We start from the raw sequence: 18,703 nt of genomic DNA, 5'->3' as shown, positions 1-18,703 counted from the left end.
GGCTCTTCATTATTATTTCAAATATCTTAAATATCCTGGAATGAATGAAATTGGCCTATAACTGCTCATGTCTGATCAATTCCTTTACTTGTCCTTTTTCAGCAAATTTGTGCTAATTTAAGGAGCATTTTTTCAAGAATACTATGCTTTATTGCATCTATAGTGACATCCACTACCACAACACGAGACACCGTGAGCTGTTGGATGTCCCCCCAGGAGACGCCTCCACCGATCACAGGCCAGTTAAAGGATTTCTGCCCTGAAAATTTTCCACAAGCTGCCTCCAGGTGTGAAGCACCTTCGAGAAAACCGTCCGGAAGCTGTTATGAGATAAGGCATATTACAATGTAAATTAATTTATGGGTGATAATTTGGATTTTTACTGGAAGCGGTCACTGGATTGCTGTCATCTGAACGATTGTATGTTGAATTACGTGTTTCAAGTTTCATGACTCCATCGATCCCATAAGTGTGAGTAATGGATGCAGCAGAAGAGCAGAAAAGACCAGCAATGTTACTTTGCTGTCTGCTGCTTTGTTATATGCTAAAATTTGAGCCTGTTTTTTAATTTTCCAACTATTTTTATTATTTTTTGTTTTTAATTCAACAAAATGAGATTTTACTATGGATGGCAGTGACCAAACATCATGAATTCATGAAAGCAAAACATAACCTAGAAATAATCGCATGGAGTGCTGCATTTCATTTTCATTTATTCTCTTTTAATGTTATAGATTTTAGAACTAAAAATGTCACTTGCAACAAATAATAACGGAATAATGCTCAACAAGAAAAAGCTCATGAAAATTTTAACTGAAAGTTACAAATTTGTCTCGAGTTTTGAAAAATACTGCAAGTTTCCCGATCAAGGTTTGTAGACTAATATATTATATATAATTGATTATATCAAAAATTTGTTCTATCTACAGTGCTATATAATAGTACGATGTTTGATATAAAAATATTATTTCCTTTGATTATCTGCTACATAGGGTTCAGATCATCTTACCGCTCTATAAAGGGATAAAGATGCAATTCCTTATGCCGCATCTTGATGTCGGCCCAATCAAGGCCAATGACGACCAACACCAGTGTGTGGATAGGCTACTGCTTGTCTCCATTGGGCACTTGATACTTACTTACTTACTTACACTGGTCACATTGCAGGCTGAACCAGCTACTGGATCAACATGTGGACTAAAGTATGCATTATGTTCAGTGGATATATGTTGGCCCAGCCTTTATTGTGACCAGTGATACTTGATAATTACTCACTAAGTGCCCAATGAAGGTATGCGTTAACAAACAACACAATGGCGCTAGTCATCATTGGGCCAACGCTGCACTAGCGGCGTTTCAAGAGGCGTGTTTACAGCCGCTGCAACTAGAGCACATAACCTATAAATCCGATAGATTAGATGACTTATTGAATTTTTATATTGTATGAACGTTATGGCGGCAGGTAAAGTAGTGTTGGCTTCTATATTGTTTTTACCATTTATATCTGATGAATCATCAAATGAATTTATGGGCTATAAGTTGGAGCTGCAACTGCTCTAACCACGCTTCTCGAGAAGCCGCTAAGAATTTTCACCTTGACATTTGCTTTCAAATCATGTTTTGAAGAGGCTTTTGAACAAAGGGGTGAAGACACAGACTGCGTCATTAAAATTTTTGAGAGAGGGGGGTTCAAAAACAAATCTTCATGTGGCCGGTTATTTGGTGGTATGTAGATTATTTTTAAAGGGTGGGGGTTGGCAGACATCGTTTTTCTTAGGGGAGGGGGTAGACGTCATTTTGCGGGGTTAGGGTGTGAGCATCCCTGGGCAGAGTTATTGGGATATTCCAAGAATTATACTGAATTTCTCAGTTTTTTTGGAATATCTCAATAACTATTGAAGAATCAAATTTGAAACGGTTTCATGATACTCCAAATAGCCCAATATTTGACCATTTTATTTCATAGGTGCCACCGAAACATTATTTAGCCAATGGCTAATATTTGCTGACTGTGGTATTGACATTCTTCTGGGGCGGTTCAAAACTATTATTTGGGGGGTCATCATAAAAGGTTAGGAGTGCATTAATGAATGATGACAAAACATTTTTTGCGAGGGTGCCTAATATAAGTTATGGGGGGGGGGGCAGGTTCTAATGCCTAGACCACATTATCGCCAAGTCGCTGGCTGAGCTGGTAAGCTTGTCATGTTGGTCTTGCCATCCACACTGCAATGTGACGTGACCATTTGTGGATGCTCGGCTGGTCACTTGCCATCGCTCGACAAAAATCGGAACGATTGCAAGCGAAGGCTAGTGCAGGCGAGCGCTGGCAAACCACCCATCCACACTCTCGCGCTCTTCGTCATTTTCACGCACTTGGCGGGAGTGTAGATGCGGCCTAAAATGCATCATTATAGTGAGGTCCACGTTATAATGACAGTATTTGATCAACTTTGGTTTTGCTATCCTTGTCTATCATTTGACAAAGTCGGTGGTAATATCCTTTTCCTACAGTTACGTTGAAAAGTGGCCCTTGCTGCACTGATTACAGAACGCAAAGAATCACTTTTCCGCTCTAGTGCGGGAAAAATTTTTCTGCACTCCAGATTTGCAACATGGCAACGCAAAATACTTAGTAGGTTATATGGAGCAACAGTGCAGCAAAATCAAAATGAAGTTGGTAACAGTGACTGCTGTGGCTGCTATAGTGAGCAGAGGTGCAACGAAGCACAACGCGCAAATTATTAATTAGATATTATAACCAAGGACAACGAGGACTTTAGGATTTTAGGATTAAGGTTTTTATCAATAATAAAATTACACAGAAAAACATTTGATGGATTTCAGGCAATTTTACCCATAATTACCCACTTTTCATATTCAATGGTAACTGTAGGAAAAACTTAATGTGAAATACGTGCGCAAAGTTCCTCTGCTGCACTCAAGAAACCATTCCGCCCTCGCCTACGGATCGGGCGTAAACGTTTCTTTCGGTGCAGCAAACTGTCACTTTGCGCACTAGTTGCACAAATAACTATTTCTAGGTCCACAACGATGCCAATTATGTTTTTGACAGTGTAGGAATATAATCAATTTATACAGAGAATCGGCATCGCTATTCTTTTATCTTCATCCACTGCCATTATAACTTGGACCTCACTATAGACTCATCAGGTACAGTAAAAATTGGTAGATTCAAATCAACTATCTAATGATGATTCTTTTTTTTCAGGTTCTAGAGATTTTAATGAAGATGATGAAGGGGATCTTAAATTCCACAAAGAACCGAACCAGGGTAAGATTTTTATTTTTCATGTTACTGGTATCTTATTGCAAAATATCAAACATTCAATTTCATTGGGATATTCAGTTTTATTTTGTGTTCAATTTACTTAGAAGCCATCGGCCATTTTCATGCAATCAGACTAACGATTTAGCGACGACACGACATTCAGAATGTCGGCCAATATCATTGAAGCCAATGTTCTCCACTTGCTCCAACACACCAGCTCGACATCTGTAATTCTATCAGACATGCAGACCCCTGAATATAGGCTAATAAGAATAAGAATGATTTTTATTCCTTTAGTGCATACAAACAATGCTATCGGAAACGTCAAATTATAAATTATAATAGAATAAAAGTTTCATTCCATTCAGGACACAAACAATGCTATTGGAAACCTCTATTCAAGGTTTCCTCCATATATGTCAATAAAACAATAATATCAAGAGTCAAATAATCCAATGTTCATAATGCATCATTTAAATATAAACACATAAAAATATAAAAGACTACAGAGTACTATTACGTATGGTTTCCAAAAAATGATTCTCTACTGGCAGCTGGAGAAAATCAGAAAGCGAGTATAGTGGGTACTGTAAAGGCTCGATTACACGGGGCGAGTTTACTCGCTACTCGCCGGCTAGTTGGCTAGTACCTAGTAAACTCGCCCCGTGTAAACCCATACTAGCCGACTCGCTGGCTACTAGCCGACTCGCTGGCTACTAGCCGGCGAGTAAAAAAGCTGAAGAAAAAGTAGAAGACCGGTCAACTTTACTCGCTACTAGCCAGCGTTTGAGCGAGCTTGCTAGTAAACTAGCCGTGTGTAAAGTGATTTGCTAGTTTTAAAAGCGGCAAGTGACAAGCCAGTTGTCGTGAAAATGTCGGAGGAATTTGTTATAGCCGGTGTTGTTGTTTTGTCAAATGTCTTAAAAAACGAGTTAATACGTAGGGAAAATGAGAAAACGAAACGGCGTCGCAGAAGTGTGTGGGTGAAAGAGTGGATAAGAAGACGGACAAGTTATGGTGTATCAAGTTCATTATTAACGGAACTGAAAAACGAAGATCCCGCGGCATATCGCAATATTAAACGACATTAGACGTTTTACATTTTCCTCCTTCAAAGTTTTGTGTGGTCTTTGTCCTTTATATTCCACAATAAAGGATATTCACGGTAAAGTACAAGAAACTTAGCAATATCACTGCCATTACACTTCATTTTCCCCTTCATTTAGCCCCGTGTAATCAAGGCTTTAGAGAAGGTTTTCAAGTTTTTGTCGGAACACTGTTAAAGGCAAGTTTCTGGCTGAGTCTGGCAGAATATTAAAAAGTTTCAAGGATACATGATTAGGACTAGTTAATACTTTTTTCAGTCTTGTGTAAGGTACATCTATTTTTGTCTTATTTCGTGTATTATGGCTGTGGATGTCAACTCTGCATCTATATGATCCTATATCCTTCTTTACTTGAAGTAGGAGTTTGAAAGCTGCCTTACTGCTAAACTGTCATAACTTTTTCTTTCATAAAATAATTGCTTGCAATGCTCCAAATACACAGCACCTAATATAATTCTCATAGCCTTTTTCTGTAGTAAGAACACTCTTTGCACATCTGGGGCACAACCCCACAAGACCAATCCGTACATAAAGAGACACTCTGAAACAAAGTGAAATAGCACATTCTTAAATAGTGTGCGGGTACACAATCCCTGAGTCTTTGAAGAAGGTATATAACCCTACTAAGTTTGGAGCAGACACTTTCTATATGAGGTATCCATGTGAGTTTATAATCTAGTGTAATGCCAAGAAGCTTAGCACTTTTTTGCACTCTGATCTGTCTCAAACCAAGCACTAGCTTCTGGGTCTTGGTTGTATTCAAAAATAGACGGTTTGCCATAACCAGGCTTCTGCCTCGCCCTGACATCTGGACATCTTTTGTTCAAGAGCACTGAGATCCATATCAGCAGTAACTAATGATGAATCATCAGCATAGCATACCATCTTGGATCGAATGCTAAACCCAATATTAATATTATTATATAATAATCATTCATATGAGAGTAAACCAGTAATAAAGTTATAGAGAACCTCTTCAGTGTAGATAGATATTATCTATCTCGTAAATACCTTGTTACCTATTAGTATATTTTATTATCAAAATTAGGGACATAGAAGTACTGAAGTTGAAGTTTTCAAGGGAGCTTTTTACTAGTAGTTCTGTGAACAGTAGACGTCACGCAGTATTCTCATCCACAAGTACCTGATTGAAACTATAGACCTTATGGAAATACAGCAATAGACTGGCTTCCCCACACATCTGTGTAATCAATTGTCAGCTGATTTATGATGAATAATTCTATACTCTGATTTTTACTCTAATATTAGCGTATGAAAGAGGCTCCTTTTTCCTTTTATATTATCCTTGAAATGCAAAATTTCCAAAAACCTTGTATATACGTTGACGCGTAATTAAAAAAGGAACATACCTGTCAAATTTCATGGAAATCTATAACCGCGTTTCGCCGTAAATGCGCAACATATAAAAATTTAAACATTAAGAGAAATGCCAAACCGGCGACTTGAATCTTAGACCTCACTTCGCTCGGTCAATTATCTTCCTAGTGATTTGAAAAATATATTGACATATCATAGAACCATTTTGGTGCCCTTGAGAACAGAACCAACATCCATTTAAATTTATTCTTCCATTTTGTTTATTAAATTATGTTTTTAATTACATTAAATTTGCTCGTATTCCCTCAATTCCAATAATATGACTTATTACTATTGATAGAGCTTTATATTAATGAGTATATTACCATTGAATTAATCAATACATTCTTCCACATTCATTTCAGATAACCAGGACAAACCAATCGCTGATGTCAAAAAAAGACTAGGAGGCTTGGAGGAACTCGAGATGAAATTGAAAGAAATCAGAGGTGAGTTAGTCTCAGATTATGCAAATCCTCAGATTATAGTCCTCTATTGGGGTCGGGACACACAGAGAGAAAATTCTTCAATCATTATTTATTAGATTGAAGAATTAAGATACTTAAGACTGCTCTAATCGCCGATTGCTCTTTGTTTTTTTTTTAAGATTACGTCCTAAAGACTCCAGTCATGGAGTATAAGACAAGTCATGTTATTACATAATAATTCTAACACTAAGTAGTTCAACCTAGTTTAGGTTTGAAAGGAATTCTTGTACACTATAAAAAGCTCTATCAACTAAATATTTTTTAATTTGTTTTTTGAAAATCTTCAAATCATCATTACCGTACTTTTCAAGATTTGAGGTAGCTTGTTATAAAATTTCCTACCAATATAATCTGGTTTTTGTTCAAATAACCTACTATTGTGACCCATTATATGATAATCTGCTCTGTTTCGCGTATTATACTCATGAACATCTGAATTCTGGATCACACCACTCGTTTTCACATGCATTACAACTTCATATACATACAAAGATGGCACAGTTAATAGACCAAGCTTTTTAAATAAAGGCCTACAAGAGTCTAACCTATTCACTTTCTCTATACATCTGAGTGCCTTCTTTTGAATCTTAAACACCCTGTCCATATTTTGTTGAGATGAATTACCCCATCTGAAGGTGCCCCATTTGTGTGTCTGAAGGTGCCTATAGACTTATGCGCCACGAACACGTTCATTGATTTCAGTTTTCATCAGTTGATGCAATGCTTACTTATATCGTTGTATTACTGTTTCTGTACAAATATACAGATATAATAAGAAGAGAAAATAGCATCAGTGATGAGAGGTGATCTTTAGATATCCTATATTATTAAACGAGCAATTTCTGTTTATATGTTTAGATGTATTTATATTATATGTACAGATATATATGTTATATATCTGTATGTGACCGGATCTCGAAAACGGCTCTAACGATTCTCAAGAAATTTGGAACAAAGTAGGTTTAGGTTATGAAAATTCGATTGCACTAGGTCTCGACCCTGGGATAACCCGCTGAAGGACATTAAAAGGATAAATACGTCCTCGAAAAAACAGCTGGAAATTTTGTCGTCTGTCGATACCATAATGGAATGGAGTGAGCTAGCGCATGTATGGGATATCCCTCAGCTGATCTCACGAGAAGAAAAATTCAGCAAGAAAAACTTATTTTCGTTTTATTTCTCTTTTTTTTAGAAAACATGTTTACTTCAGAAATTCCAAAATAGTAACTAGATGCTGTTAGTGTAGAATAGTACATTAACAAATAATAGTATATTAACAAATATTGTAGGAAACATAGTACATCATTCTGAATCGAATTCATAGTGAAGAGAATCAATAGTAAAAAGAATTCATAGTGAATACTATGAATTCGATTCAGAATGATATACTATGTTTTCTACAATATTTGTCAACATACTATTATTTGTAATTGATGATGTGTTTGTTTTTTGAAGTGTGAATAAATTTTTATTTTGATGAATGAGCTTAACCTACATTTTGATTTGGACTGTAGTATAAATTTGAAAAGGGACAGTTTTGGGCATAAGACTGTTGTGCCTTCTCATATAACTAAAAATTATTGTACGACTGAGAAAATGAATAAATAAATATAAACTATAAATTCAATCTTTTGTTACAAATGTTCTATGCTTTTACACTCCAGAGCGAAGCTCGGTCCCCCGATATTTCATATCAAGGGCCGATTTCCGAGCTCGGGATTTAGCTAAGTCCTAAGTTACATCTGGTAACACCTAATTACCTAATATTATTGCTGACGCTGTATTCCATTGTAATGCTCGATCATAGTACTTTTAGTCAGTCTACTGCCAAACTTCACCGAGAGCACTTCTCTCTTTTTCGATGTATATTTTATAATTATGTGTTTGAAAATAAAGTTTTCTTTTTAAAAAGGTGTTTGGTTACCCCAGAACTATAACTGGCGCCCGAACTACCTTCCTTACGTTTTTTCGAGGTTGTTCATTTAACAACAAGTTTTTTTCGATTCGCGATCTTTAATTTCGACTTCGTGAAAAATCCGGAAAACCAGTGAGTGAGGTGAACCCTTCAAGACAAGTTCTCTGCGTACCACACCTGCGACCTTCGAAGTTCAACCTGGCAGACAACGAAGACTCCTTCCACAAATTTGAGACGGAAGTAAAACTACCATCAACTGTAAGTACAGATGCGAACATTTTCTTCACTTCATCTTCTACACTCATTCGACCGTCAAAATTAGACCCTGTGATCATGTCAACCAAATCTATCCCGAAATATTTGCTGGACTATATTCCAAAATTCGATGGAACTTCCAATAAAATTCCAAAATTTATCAAATCTCTCCAAGACATTTTCAATCTGTATTGTAACGATAAAATTGAACAATCACAACGCGAAGAAAATCATTGGCTGTTATTTACTGCCGCCCTCCACAGTTTGGAAGGTGCTGCAGATGATGTTGTACAAAATTGCGAGTGTTCCAACTTAGCTGAACTTATTGAACTTTTAACGAAAAGCTTCTCTGATAAACGCACGGTCCCTGACCTAATAGCCGAAATTGCTGTAATGAAATCATTCCAATACGAACACCCCCTCGACTTCCTACAAAGACTCAGTGAAAAACGCACCAGAGTGGTGACCGCTATAAGCTTGATGGTGTAACCGGGGATCTCCTGAAAAATCTTCTCGAACAACTCGATACAACTCTTGTCCGCACGCTCATTCACGGTGTTCATCCAACACTCGGAGCTCATCTTCAGGTATACAAACTCAAGAACTTGGACGACGCCCGCGATACCCTGCGCAGTGATTGTAGCATTGTTTTGAAACAATTAAAATGTGCAGAGCCCGTAAGTGACAAAAGTGCAGTGAGTGAAAAGCAAATCAATTCTCAGTTCCAACCGCGGAATTTCTTTCAACCGCAACCAGTGTTCAATCAATTCCGACAATTCTCTCCTCGGAATTTCCGCCAGCAACACTTCAATCAGAATCGGTTCCAGCAACCCTTCACTACTCAGAATCGGTTCCAACAACCTCATCAAATCCATTTTCAACAGCCTCAACATTCTAATTTCCAACAAAGTGTAGTTCCCTCTACCTCTACTTTTCAGCAGTCGCAATTTCAAAATTTCCAACCGAAATCTTTCAATAACAATTCTCGTAACTTTTCAAACGGAGCACGAAACATTCAACAGTCTCAAAACTGGGACTCGCAGAATACTGTCTCCATGCGTACTGCTTCTACTAATAGAAATGCTAACAATTCGGCAAGAAAAAATCCTTTCCAGGATCTTCACTATCTCGATGAATCAAATGATGATATCAATCAAGTAAATGCATCGACTCGTATTCAATTGTTGCAATCGCAACTCAACAATCTAACATCAGCTGTGAATGAAATGGCAGATCATTTTTTAGAGTGTGGCCCCAATCCGGCGGAAACCCCCCCAAACAGCTTGAATTGAATATTATTGATAAATCGCTACCCTATTTTGTCGATGATGTAAACAGAAAATGGCTTGTTGACACTGGATCGATGATGAATTATGTACATCCTGCAATTGTACCGCCAACTGTAACTAGATATAAGGAAAAATTTGTTGTAAAAACCCCGGCTGGTACAAGTGGTGGACATGAGTATATATTTTTTGGTCCATCCACATTATTTCCGAATCTTTCTAGAATTAAGATGTATATATATGATTTTTCCGACAGGTACGATATTCTTTTAGGTAATGAAACAATGCAACAACTCAAGCCCATGTAAATTATGAGACTAATACGTTAGATTATGGCAACGTATCAAAACCGTTATTATCTGTAATTAATTCTAGTAGAAAACAAATTGAATTGAAACCTGGATTTAATGTAATAACTATCCCAGTTAGGTCTATTCCCACTGTAGGACAGGGATTACTTAAACCTATAAATAATTCTAACTATTGTATTGAAGAAGGTATAGTTGATATTGTTAATGGTGAATGTACTTGTATAGCTTTCTCTCATGAACTCATGACCATCAGTCCTGAACCCATGGAAATTGAGGAAGTAGAAACGATTCTTGACTCGCATAATGACTCAATGACCACACGTCCTGAAAATTTTGCATTGATAAAGAAATTGATCCATGAAACTTTACGAACTGACCACATGAATGACGAAGAAAAAAGAGAGATATACGATTTAATTATCAAATTCCCTGCGATAATAAAGCTTGATAATATTCCTCTTGGTTCAACAAACTTATTAAAACATAAGATCAATACTGTAGATGACAATCCTGTGTACACACGAAACTATAGGTACCCCCAAATATTCAAGAAAGACGTACAAATCGAAATTGATAAACTGCTGCAAAATAAAATCATTCAACCCTCCAACTCTCCATACAATTCCCCAATATGGGTTGTTCCAAAAAAACTAGATGCTTCAGGAAAAAAGAAAATAAGAATGGTGATAGACTACAGGAAACTTAATGACAAGACGATAGCTGATAAATATCCTTTACCAAACATTGAAGATCTTTTCGGTAAAATTGGGAGAGCCACTTATTTCTCCACAATAGATTTGTACTCAGGTTTCCATCAAATCGAAATGGACCCAGAATCTGTTCCTAAAACTGCTTTTTCAACGGAAGATGGTCACTACGAGTTTCTTAGGCTCCCTTTTGGACTGAAAAATGCACCCCCATTCTTTCAACGAAATATGAATATATTGTTTGCTAAAATGCCGAATGTATTAGTATATATGGATGATATAATAGTATTCTCTGACAATTTGGAAGAACATTTGAAACATTTAAAATCTGTTTTCAAGAAACTACAAAATCACAATCTCAAAATACAGCTTGACAAAACCGAATTTTTCAAAAGAGAATTGTTATACCTTGGCCACATTGTTTCAGAACGCGGTATTCAACCCAACCCAGCCAAATTGCAGGCCATAAAGGATTTTAAAATACCTAAAACCGAAAAACAAATCAAACAATTCTTAGGGTTAACAGGCTACTATAGGAAAATGATACAGAACTATGCAAAAATCGCAAAACCTCTGACTCAGGCATTGAAAAAGGATGTAAAGATCGATATTAATAATACAGAATATGTAAATGCATTTGAGAAATTGAAAACAATGTTACAGAACAGTCCAATATTACAACTCCCTGATTTCTCTAAACAGTTCATTGTCACGACTGACGCGAGCAATTATGCTATAGGAGGGGTATTATCCCAAGTTTTTGAAGGAAAAGATCTACCAGTAGCGTATGCTTCGCGAACTTTGAATAAACATGAGATCAATCTCTCCACCATAGAAAAAGAGTTATTGGCTATTGTCTGGTGCTGTAAATATTTCAGACCTTATTTATACGGACGGAAGTTTCTCATTCAAACTGATCACAAGCCTCTCCAGTGGCTTCATAGCATCAAAGAACCGAACTCGAAACTCATTAGATGGAAACTATTATTAGAGGAATTTGATTTTGATATTATTTACATAAATGGGAAGACCAATTACGTAGCGGACGCTCTGTCTCGTCCTAATAATGTTCACATGATGGAAAATGAGGAAGATGATTTTTTAGGCTTTGAAGATGGCTTTCGTGGGTTTGCGAATATTGCTACTGACCCCCACGAAACTGGTCTAGAAGATGGCTTTCACGGTTTTGATAATAGTGCTCACGACCCTGATCATGAATTCGATGATATTAACGTGGACGAATTGCTGCGATTCAATACTCGTACTGAAGCTCCCTCCATAGACGTTAGTTCCCTTGATGAAATTCTCCAACAAATAGATAACCCGGCCGAAGGAACTGATAATGATGATATTATAGGTATTGATAATAGAAATGACGGCGTTGTAAATAATGATGCTAATGAAAACATTGTGCGTGATATTGATTATGAAAATGTTGTAAATAATAATGAAAATGGTAATGAACGTGAAGATGATAATAACAGTTTAGCCACAATACACTCTCAAGAGAGTTCAAACGAGCAAGTAACTATTGCTGATGACGATAAGATTCTGAATGTAGAACATAACCAATTAGTACTTGAACGAGGTGACCAACCCCCTCGCTTGATTAAGATTTTGATAAAAATAGATTGATTATTTATTTTAGGAATGCTAATGATTACGATGACATGAAGGACAAATGTATAGAGTATTTGAAACCGAATACAAAGTATGGAGTTTTCTGCTCGCGTGCCGGAGCCCTATACGATGAGTATGAACGGATTTTTAACAATTTCAAGAACGTACTGCTAGAGACTTTTGATTCGATCAAACTTAAACGGTATAAAAGAATGAACTTAGATGTGACACAAAATGATGAACAAAAACAGGTAATCTCTAATTATCATGAGGGTAAAACATTCCACCGTGGTATCAATGAATCTTATAATCAAATACGACGTAAATATTACTGGCCATCAATGCTACAGGATGTGACTGGTTACATTAATAAATGTGCTGTTTGCTTAAAGGTTAAATATGACAGGAGACCCGTTCGAGTTGACTATAAAATCACACCAACTCCTGAAACACCGTTCGAAAAAATACAGATTGATTGCTTCCAATATGATAAAATAAAGTTTTTAACGATGACTGACTGTTTTTCCAAACGGCTAACGGTTCATCCAATAAAAAGTTTGAACCAAGTTGATATCCAAGAATGCTTAAACGACTATTTCTCTGCTTTCCCCATACCCAAAATTGTACAAATGGACAACGGACGTGAATTTGACAATGCAGGCTTACGTGATTTCCTGAGACTTTATGGCATTGAACCATATTACGTTACTCCCGGACACCCAGACTCGCAAGGTTTGGTAGAAAGGACTCATTCTACACTTATTGAAATTCTGAATGCCATTCAACTTGAAAATAAAACCAACACCACTGAAACTAATATGAAATTAGCGGTAATTGCCTTTAATAATACTCTAAACTCTACCTTGAAAATGTCTCCTATGGAAATAACATATGGAATATCGAATAACCCTTTTGTAAACGGAATAACAGAGAGATTAGTAACTGAACAACTGTCCCAACAGTATCTTGAACGAGTCAACTTAGTGCATAAAATGATTAAGAATAAAATTGAAGAAGAAAAACAAAAACGTACTGAGAAATTGAATGTTAATCGTGAGAAGAATGTTGAAATTGAAAACGAGCCACACATAAAATCGACATTTAATAAGAAAACAAAACCGAAATTCATCAAAGTAAATTACGATACAACACAGCAATTAGCTAGGAATCCTAAAGCTATCCAAAAACGCCCTTTTAAATTGCACCCTAACAGAATGAAACGGCCTAAAAAACCGGTGAAGGGTAAGAAAAAGGATTTATTTGTTACAGGACGTGATGGTACTGCCCCTAATTCTCCTGTTGCTGGCCCCAGCAACGTCTTATAAGATGGTAGATTTGAGCAGAACATCTGGTATTGCTCCAATCAAGATACAGAATTCTCATATAATTAATGAAACTTTTACCTATGTTCATAATATTAATACTAGTTATTTACGTTTAGAATTAAGTAATATTGAAACATTTGTTGATTTTCTCGCTAAAAGGAATAATATTGATAAGAGTCGCTTAAGTATGATGAAATTGAATTTGAAATACACTAAGAATAAATTGAATGAGATTCAATCAGTTAATTATAGGCAGAAAAGAGGTCTTTTTAATGGTTTAGGATCCGCGATTTCGTGGATCACTGGGAACATGGATGCTGATGATAAGGAAAGATATGACAAAATTTTGCAGACAGTCCAATCTAATGAATATCATCTTAGTAACAATGTAGACAAGCAATTTTCTGTAAATCAGAAATTAATTAACGAATTCAATAATGAGATGAAAGTAATCAGAGCGAATAATCTAAAAATCAGCAATTACTTTAATTCTTTGTTCAATGAATCCAACCGAATGGAAATGAATCAGCAATCCTCTTTGTTATTCGACTCGCTCCTGCTTCTGAATAATAAAATATCTGACATTGTAACTAGTCTCGAATTTTGTAAATTGAAAATACTGCATTCTTCTATTATTTCTCATGATGATCTTTTTCTCCTACAAAAAAACTCAAATGTCAGCTTTATTTCAAATAAAATTAGTGTGTTATGGAAACTAAGCAAAGTACATTGTGGAATATTTAAAGACCATATTTCATATTTTGTGGACGTACCGCTATTGTCAACTGTTTATGAAACGTTTTTTCTATTGTCTTATCCTGTCATTGTCGGTAACGAAATTTTAACAACTATTGCACATCCTTCTTTTGTTCTTCGAAATGACAAATTATTTTCTGGAAATTGTGAACTCATTTATGATGATTATTATTGTAGTGAAGTAAGCGAACTTAATGATAAATGTATTGAGCAATTATTAAATGATAGGAATCTAGACGGATGTAGTAAGGTAGTTTTGAAAGACGGAGATTCTTTCATAAAATATGTAGAAATAGTTGATAGTTTTATATTATTTAATTTTAGTACATGTATGGTTCTGAATACTGATGTGAACAAGAATATTACTCTTTTTTTTAATAAGAAAACGCAATTGTTGAAAATTAATAGCTCAGAAAAACTGATTGGTTACTACAAACCAAATATATTTTGGGAAAACGAAATAGTACTTCCAACTGAATTTGTAGAAAAAAAACGAATTACAACCTCAACTTTGATCAAGTACATATTGCTAATATAAATTTTCAAAAACTTGATGTTCTAGATGAGTTACCTCTGACCGATAATCGAAACCTATGTATTATTCTTTTGCTTATTTTTACTGTAATTTTATTGATTGTTATAATATTTCTCAAACGGCTGTTTATCTGGCACAAACTTTGTAACCTAATGTGTTGTAAATCTGAAGTTGAAAATGATACTGTACAGCGTGAACCAGAACAAATATGCCCCAGACTACCATGTACTTAGTTTATAATACTTAAAATATAATATATGTTTTTTATCTCTTTGAAGCTGAGGGCAGCTTCACTCTTAGGGGGGAGGAGTTACATCTGGTAACACCTAATATTATTGCTGACGCTGTATTCCATTGTAATGCTCGATCATAGTACTTTTAGTCAGTCTACTGCCAAACTTCACCGAGAGCACTTCTCTCTTTTTCGATGTATATTTTATAATTATGTGTTTGAAAATAAAGTTTTCTTTTTAAAAAGGTGTTTGGTTACCCCAGAACTATAACTCTAGACTTTAAACAGCTGGAGTTAGAAAATTGGCTTTCCGAAACGGGGCGTAGTCGCAGCTTTTATAACAGTAGTCGTAGTTTTTATTTTCTCATTTCTATAATTGGAAACGCTTTTCCTTGACGAAATTAGACATTTCTAAATAATTCAAAATAGCTGAAACTTTACACTATTTTCCCTTTATTTTATCTTGTGTTCAATTTTCTAGTTTTTCGAAATTTAATTCAAACGTGACTATGACAATGACTGCGACTACGCCCCGTTTTGGAAAACTAATTTTCTGACTATATCAGAGCAATATTTTGTTGTGAAAATGCCGGCAAACCGGCTTCAAGTTTGCCGCTATAGGCCTACACTATATTATAGTAGCCTACATACGTTACCTGACTTACAGGCCTCTTCAAACAAAAATATGCAATGGCCGAGAGCGTAAAGGCGTAATACATCAGAACTCAAAGCTCAGTGAATTACTAACATGATCTAGGTTCGAACCTCGGTCAGTGACATTTTTTTTGTTGATGAATTTCGACTTTTATTAGCTATTTTTTATATTAGTTACCGTAATTTAAATTTCAATCAATTTTTCAGATATATTTTGAGACAAAACTGTGAAATATGCAATTATATTAATTTTTTAATCACATTATTTCAAAATAGTAATGAAAATTCTATTCATCCATCTATCCATGAGATATTGCACCAGGCGCAAAGCGCGAGCTATAAAAATTCGAACAATTATTCGAAATATTAATAGTACAAAAATATTGTCACTATTGTAAATTATTAATTAGTAATATTGAAATTAATTGACAGTGAAAGTTGTCATAACCAAGATTCAAACTATCAAAATAGGCTGTTTGAATTTTATTTATTTTTTAATTTCTTATATATTGGGAAGTTTTTTTTTGGTGTGGCGAAAAATAGCGTTCGCACCATGGGCAAAAATGTATTTCCGGCTCTCAATCTTTTCTAGTCCTCGGCCTACGGCCTCGGACTTGAAAACCGATTTCGAGCCGGAAATATCTCATTTTCGGCCCTAGGTGCGAAATATACTATTATACATCAGCAGTAAGACACTTATAAGATGAGCAAGCATTAGTTGTCAGCATCAACTAATGAAATGTGAAATACACGTGTTCGTGGCGCATAAGTCTGAACGTTTACCTTTATATGAGCAACGTTTTTCCCAAAATAACTGCCGTGTTTTCGAATGTGCATTGTTTTATGTGAACGAGATTGATTTTCTAGAGGTGGAAACTTATCAACAAAATAGAATTGCTTGAGAAAAAAGGACTTCCTCGTGCTCGATTCTTCAAGATTTTAAATAAAATTTCAACTTTCAAGTATCTTTTCAACAACTTTGTTGTAGTCTAGACTCTGTGGCCCGGTTGCTCAAAAGCCGGTTAGATTTTAATTGTGATTAAATCAACGAGAACCAATCAAAGGAAGGCGTTTTTGAATAGACTGCTTCTGTGATTGGTTCTCACGGAATTAATCACGGTTAAAATTTAACCGGCACTGTCTGTTGTAAAAACACATTGTCTACAATACAACAAAGTTGTTATATAGTAACTTTGTTGTAGTTCTGACACTGTGTAACTTTGTAAATAAAAAAATCCGGTGTGGCGCACTCACACAACTTTCCTTGCCGTTATTAGAATTGATCACCTGACGCTAGTGTTCACGCGCATCACAAGTCTACTTATAAACAAAGATCTAAGCCAGCTGGTGACAGGACAATAACGCTAGAGACATACGAGGTCTGATATCTCTTCATAGTGAATGATCTAATAGAATCAACAGTTGCCAACAGTTTGCAATTGGATAATCACATTTTCTCGAATTTCGAGCTTAATTTCAATTTTAGGTGAAAATGTTACTCAACATTAATTCTAGAGATTTTTATGCTCAATCTTTTCCACTTGAATTTTTTTGTTCAAATTGTATCTGAAGCCTGATAATTAGGAATCTGAAATCCAACTTTGCATAGATGGGGCGGAGCTCCTGGATTTTTACAGATATGGGACTTGTGGCAATTGATATAGCTTATCACTAACTATTCCAGGTATGAATTTAAACAAAATCGTTGGAGCCGTTTTCGAGAAAATCGCGAAAAACCCTGTTTTTGACAACATTTTCGCCATTTTAGCCGCCATCTTGAATTGAATTTGATCGAAATTGTTCGTGTCGGATCCTTATATTGTAAGGACCTTAAGTTCCAAATTTCAAGTCATTCCGTAAATTGGGAGATGAGATATCGTTTACACAGACGCACATACACTCATACACACACACACATACAGACCAATACCCAAAAACCACTTTTTCTGACTCAGGGGACCTTGAAACGTATAGAAATGTAGAAATTGGGGTACATTAATTTTTTCGGAAAGCAATACTTTTCTTACCTATGGTAAGAGGGCAAGGAAAGTAAAACCACACTTTTTCTGGTGAAATATAGTGTTTCGTCATGGATAACATCAATCTTTTTAACATTTCATTTATTTCTGATTTCAGGAAAGAAATTGACGAATATTAAGGATATAAGGTACAAGAAGAATCTCAAGACAAGGCTGAATAAACAGAAGAAAGTAGCCGCTTTCAAACAAGACAAGGAAACTAAAAAGCAGAAGAAGATGAAGGAAAAGCAGAAACGAAGAGAGGCGCTTGAAAGCAAGAAAGAAGGAGGAGGAGAAGTATCTGGAACTGGTGAGAATTCAACTACCGATGACAAGATAATTTTCAACAAAGACAGCAAAATGGTGTTCAACAAAATCGATTTCACCGGGCTGGGAAAAGAGAAGAGCTTTAAAAGAAAGCGAGGTAAAGTTGAGAAAGATCCTAAACAGTTGCTGGAGAACGTCAAGAAATCGAATTCGGAGATCAAAGCGTTGGAAGAGTCGGGTGAAGCGGGAAAAGCGAAGAAGCTGAAAGAGAAACACATGTGGGTGTCGGCGTTGAAGCGGGCCGAAGGTGGGAAGGTGAAGGACGACGTGGAGCTTCTGAAGAAGTCGGTGCGAAAGCAGACTCAGATTAAGAACCAGCGGAAGAAGAAGTGGGAGGAGCGAGTGCATGCTGTTGAAAAGAAGAAGGAGGAGCGACAGAAGAAGAGGACCGACAATATTGCGGCGAGAAAGAAGGAGAAGAAGAAGAACAAGATCAAGAAATCTGTCAAGAAGGGGAGGATAGTATTGTAAGTTATAAATAAATATTTTCCAATCACAA

The 18,703-nt window shown here is 35.9% G+C and overlaps 1 protein-coding gene across 1 annotated transcript; it reads left to right on the top strand.

Moving 5' to 3' along the window:
- Window positions 1-630: 630 nt before the first annotated feature.
- LOC111051256 (surfeit locus protein 6 homolog) lies at window positions 631-18,703 on the top strand. Its single transcript, XM_022337725.2, has 4 exons — window positions 631-870; window positions 3,233-3,295; window positions 6,141-6,224; window positions 17,996-18,703. The coding sequence occupies exons 1-4, from the start codon at window positions 750-752 to the stop codon at window positions 18,673-18,675; spliced, it is 948 nt and encodes a 315-aa protein (XP_022193417.2). The 5' UTR covers window positions 631-749; the 3' UTR covers window positions 18,676-18,703.

The sequence above is a fragment of the Nilaparvata lugens genome, chromosome 7, assembly GCF_014356525.2.
Source record: "Nilaparvata lugens isolate BPH chromosome 7, ASM1435652v1, whole genome shotgun sequence".
NCBI classification, from domain to species: domain Eukaryota; kingdom Metazoa; phylum Arthropoda; class Insecta; order Hemiptera; family Delphacidae; genus Nilaparvata; species Nilaparvata lugens.
This window is presented reverse-complemented; position numbering and strand designations above follow the sequence as displayed.

Bases quoted from the DNA above. Each gene is read 5' to 3' on its own strand.
- LOC111051256 (XM_022337725.2), top strand. From the start codon at position 750: ATGTCACTTGCAACAAATAATAACGGAATAATGCTCAACAAGAAAAAG. The intron at 3,296-6,140 runs GTAAGATTTTTA...CATTCATTTCAG, and splicing joins CCACAAAGAACCGAACCAGG to ATAACCAGGACAAACCAATC. The intron at 6,225-17,995 runs GTGAGTTAGTCT...TTCTGATTTCAG, and splicing joins GAAATTGAAAGAAATCAGAG to GAAAGAAATTGACGAATATT.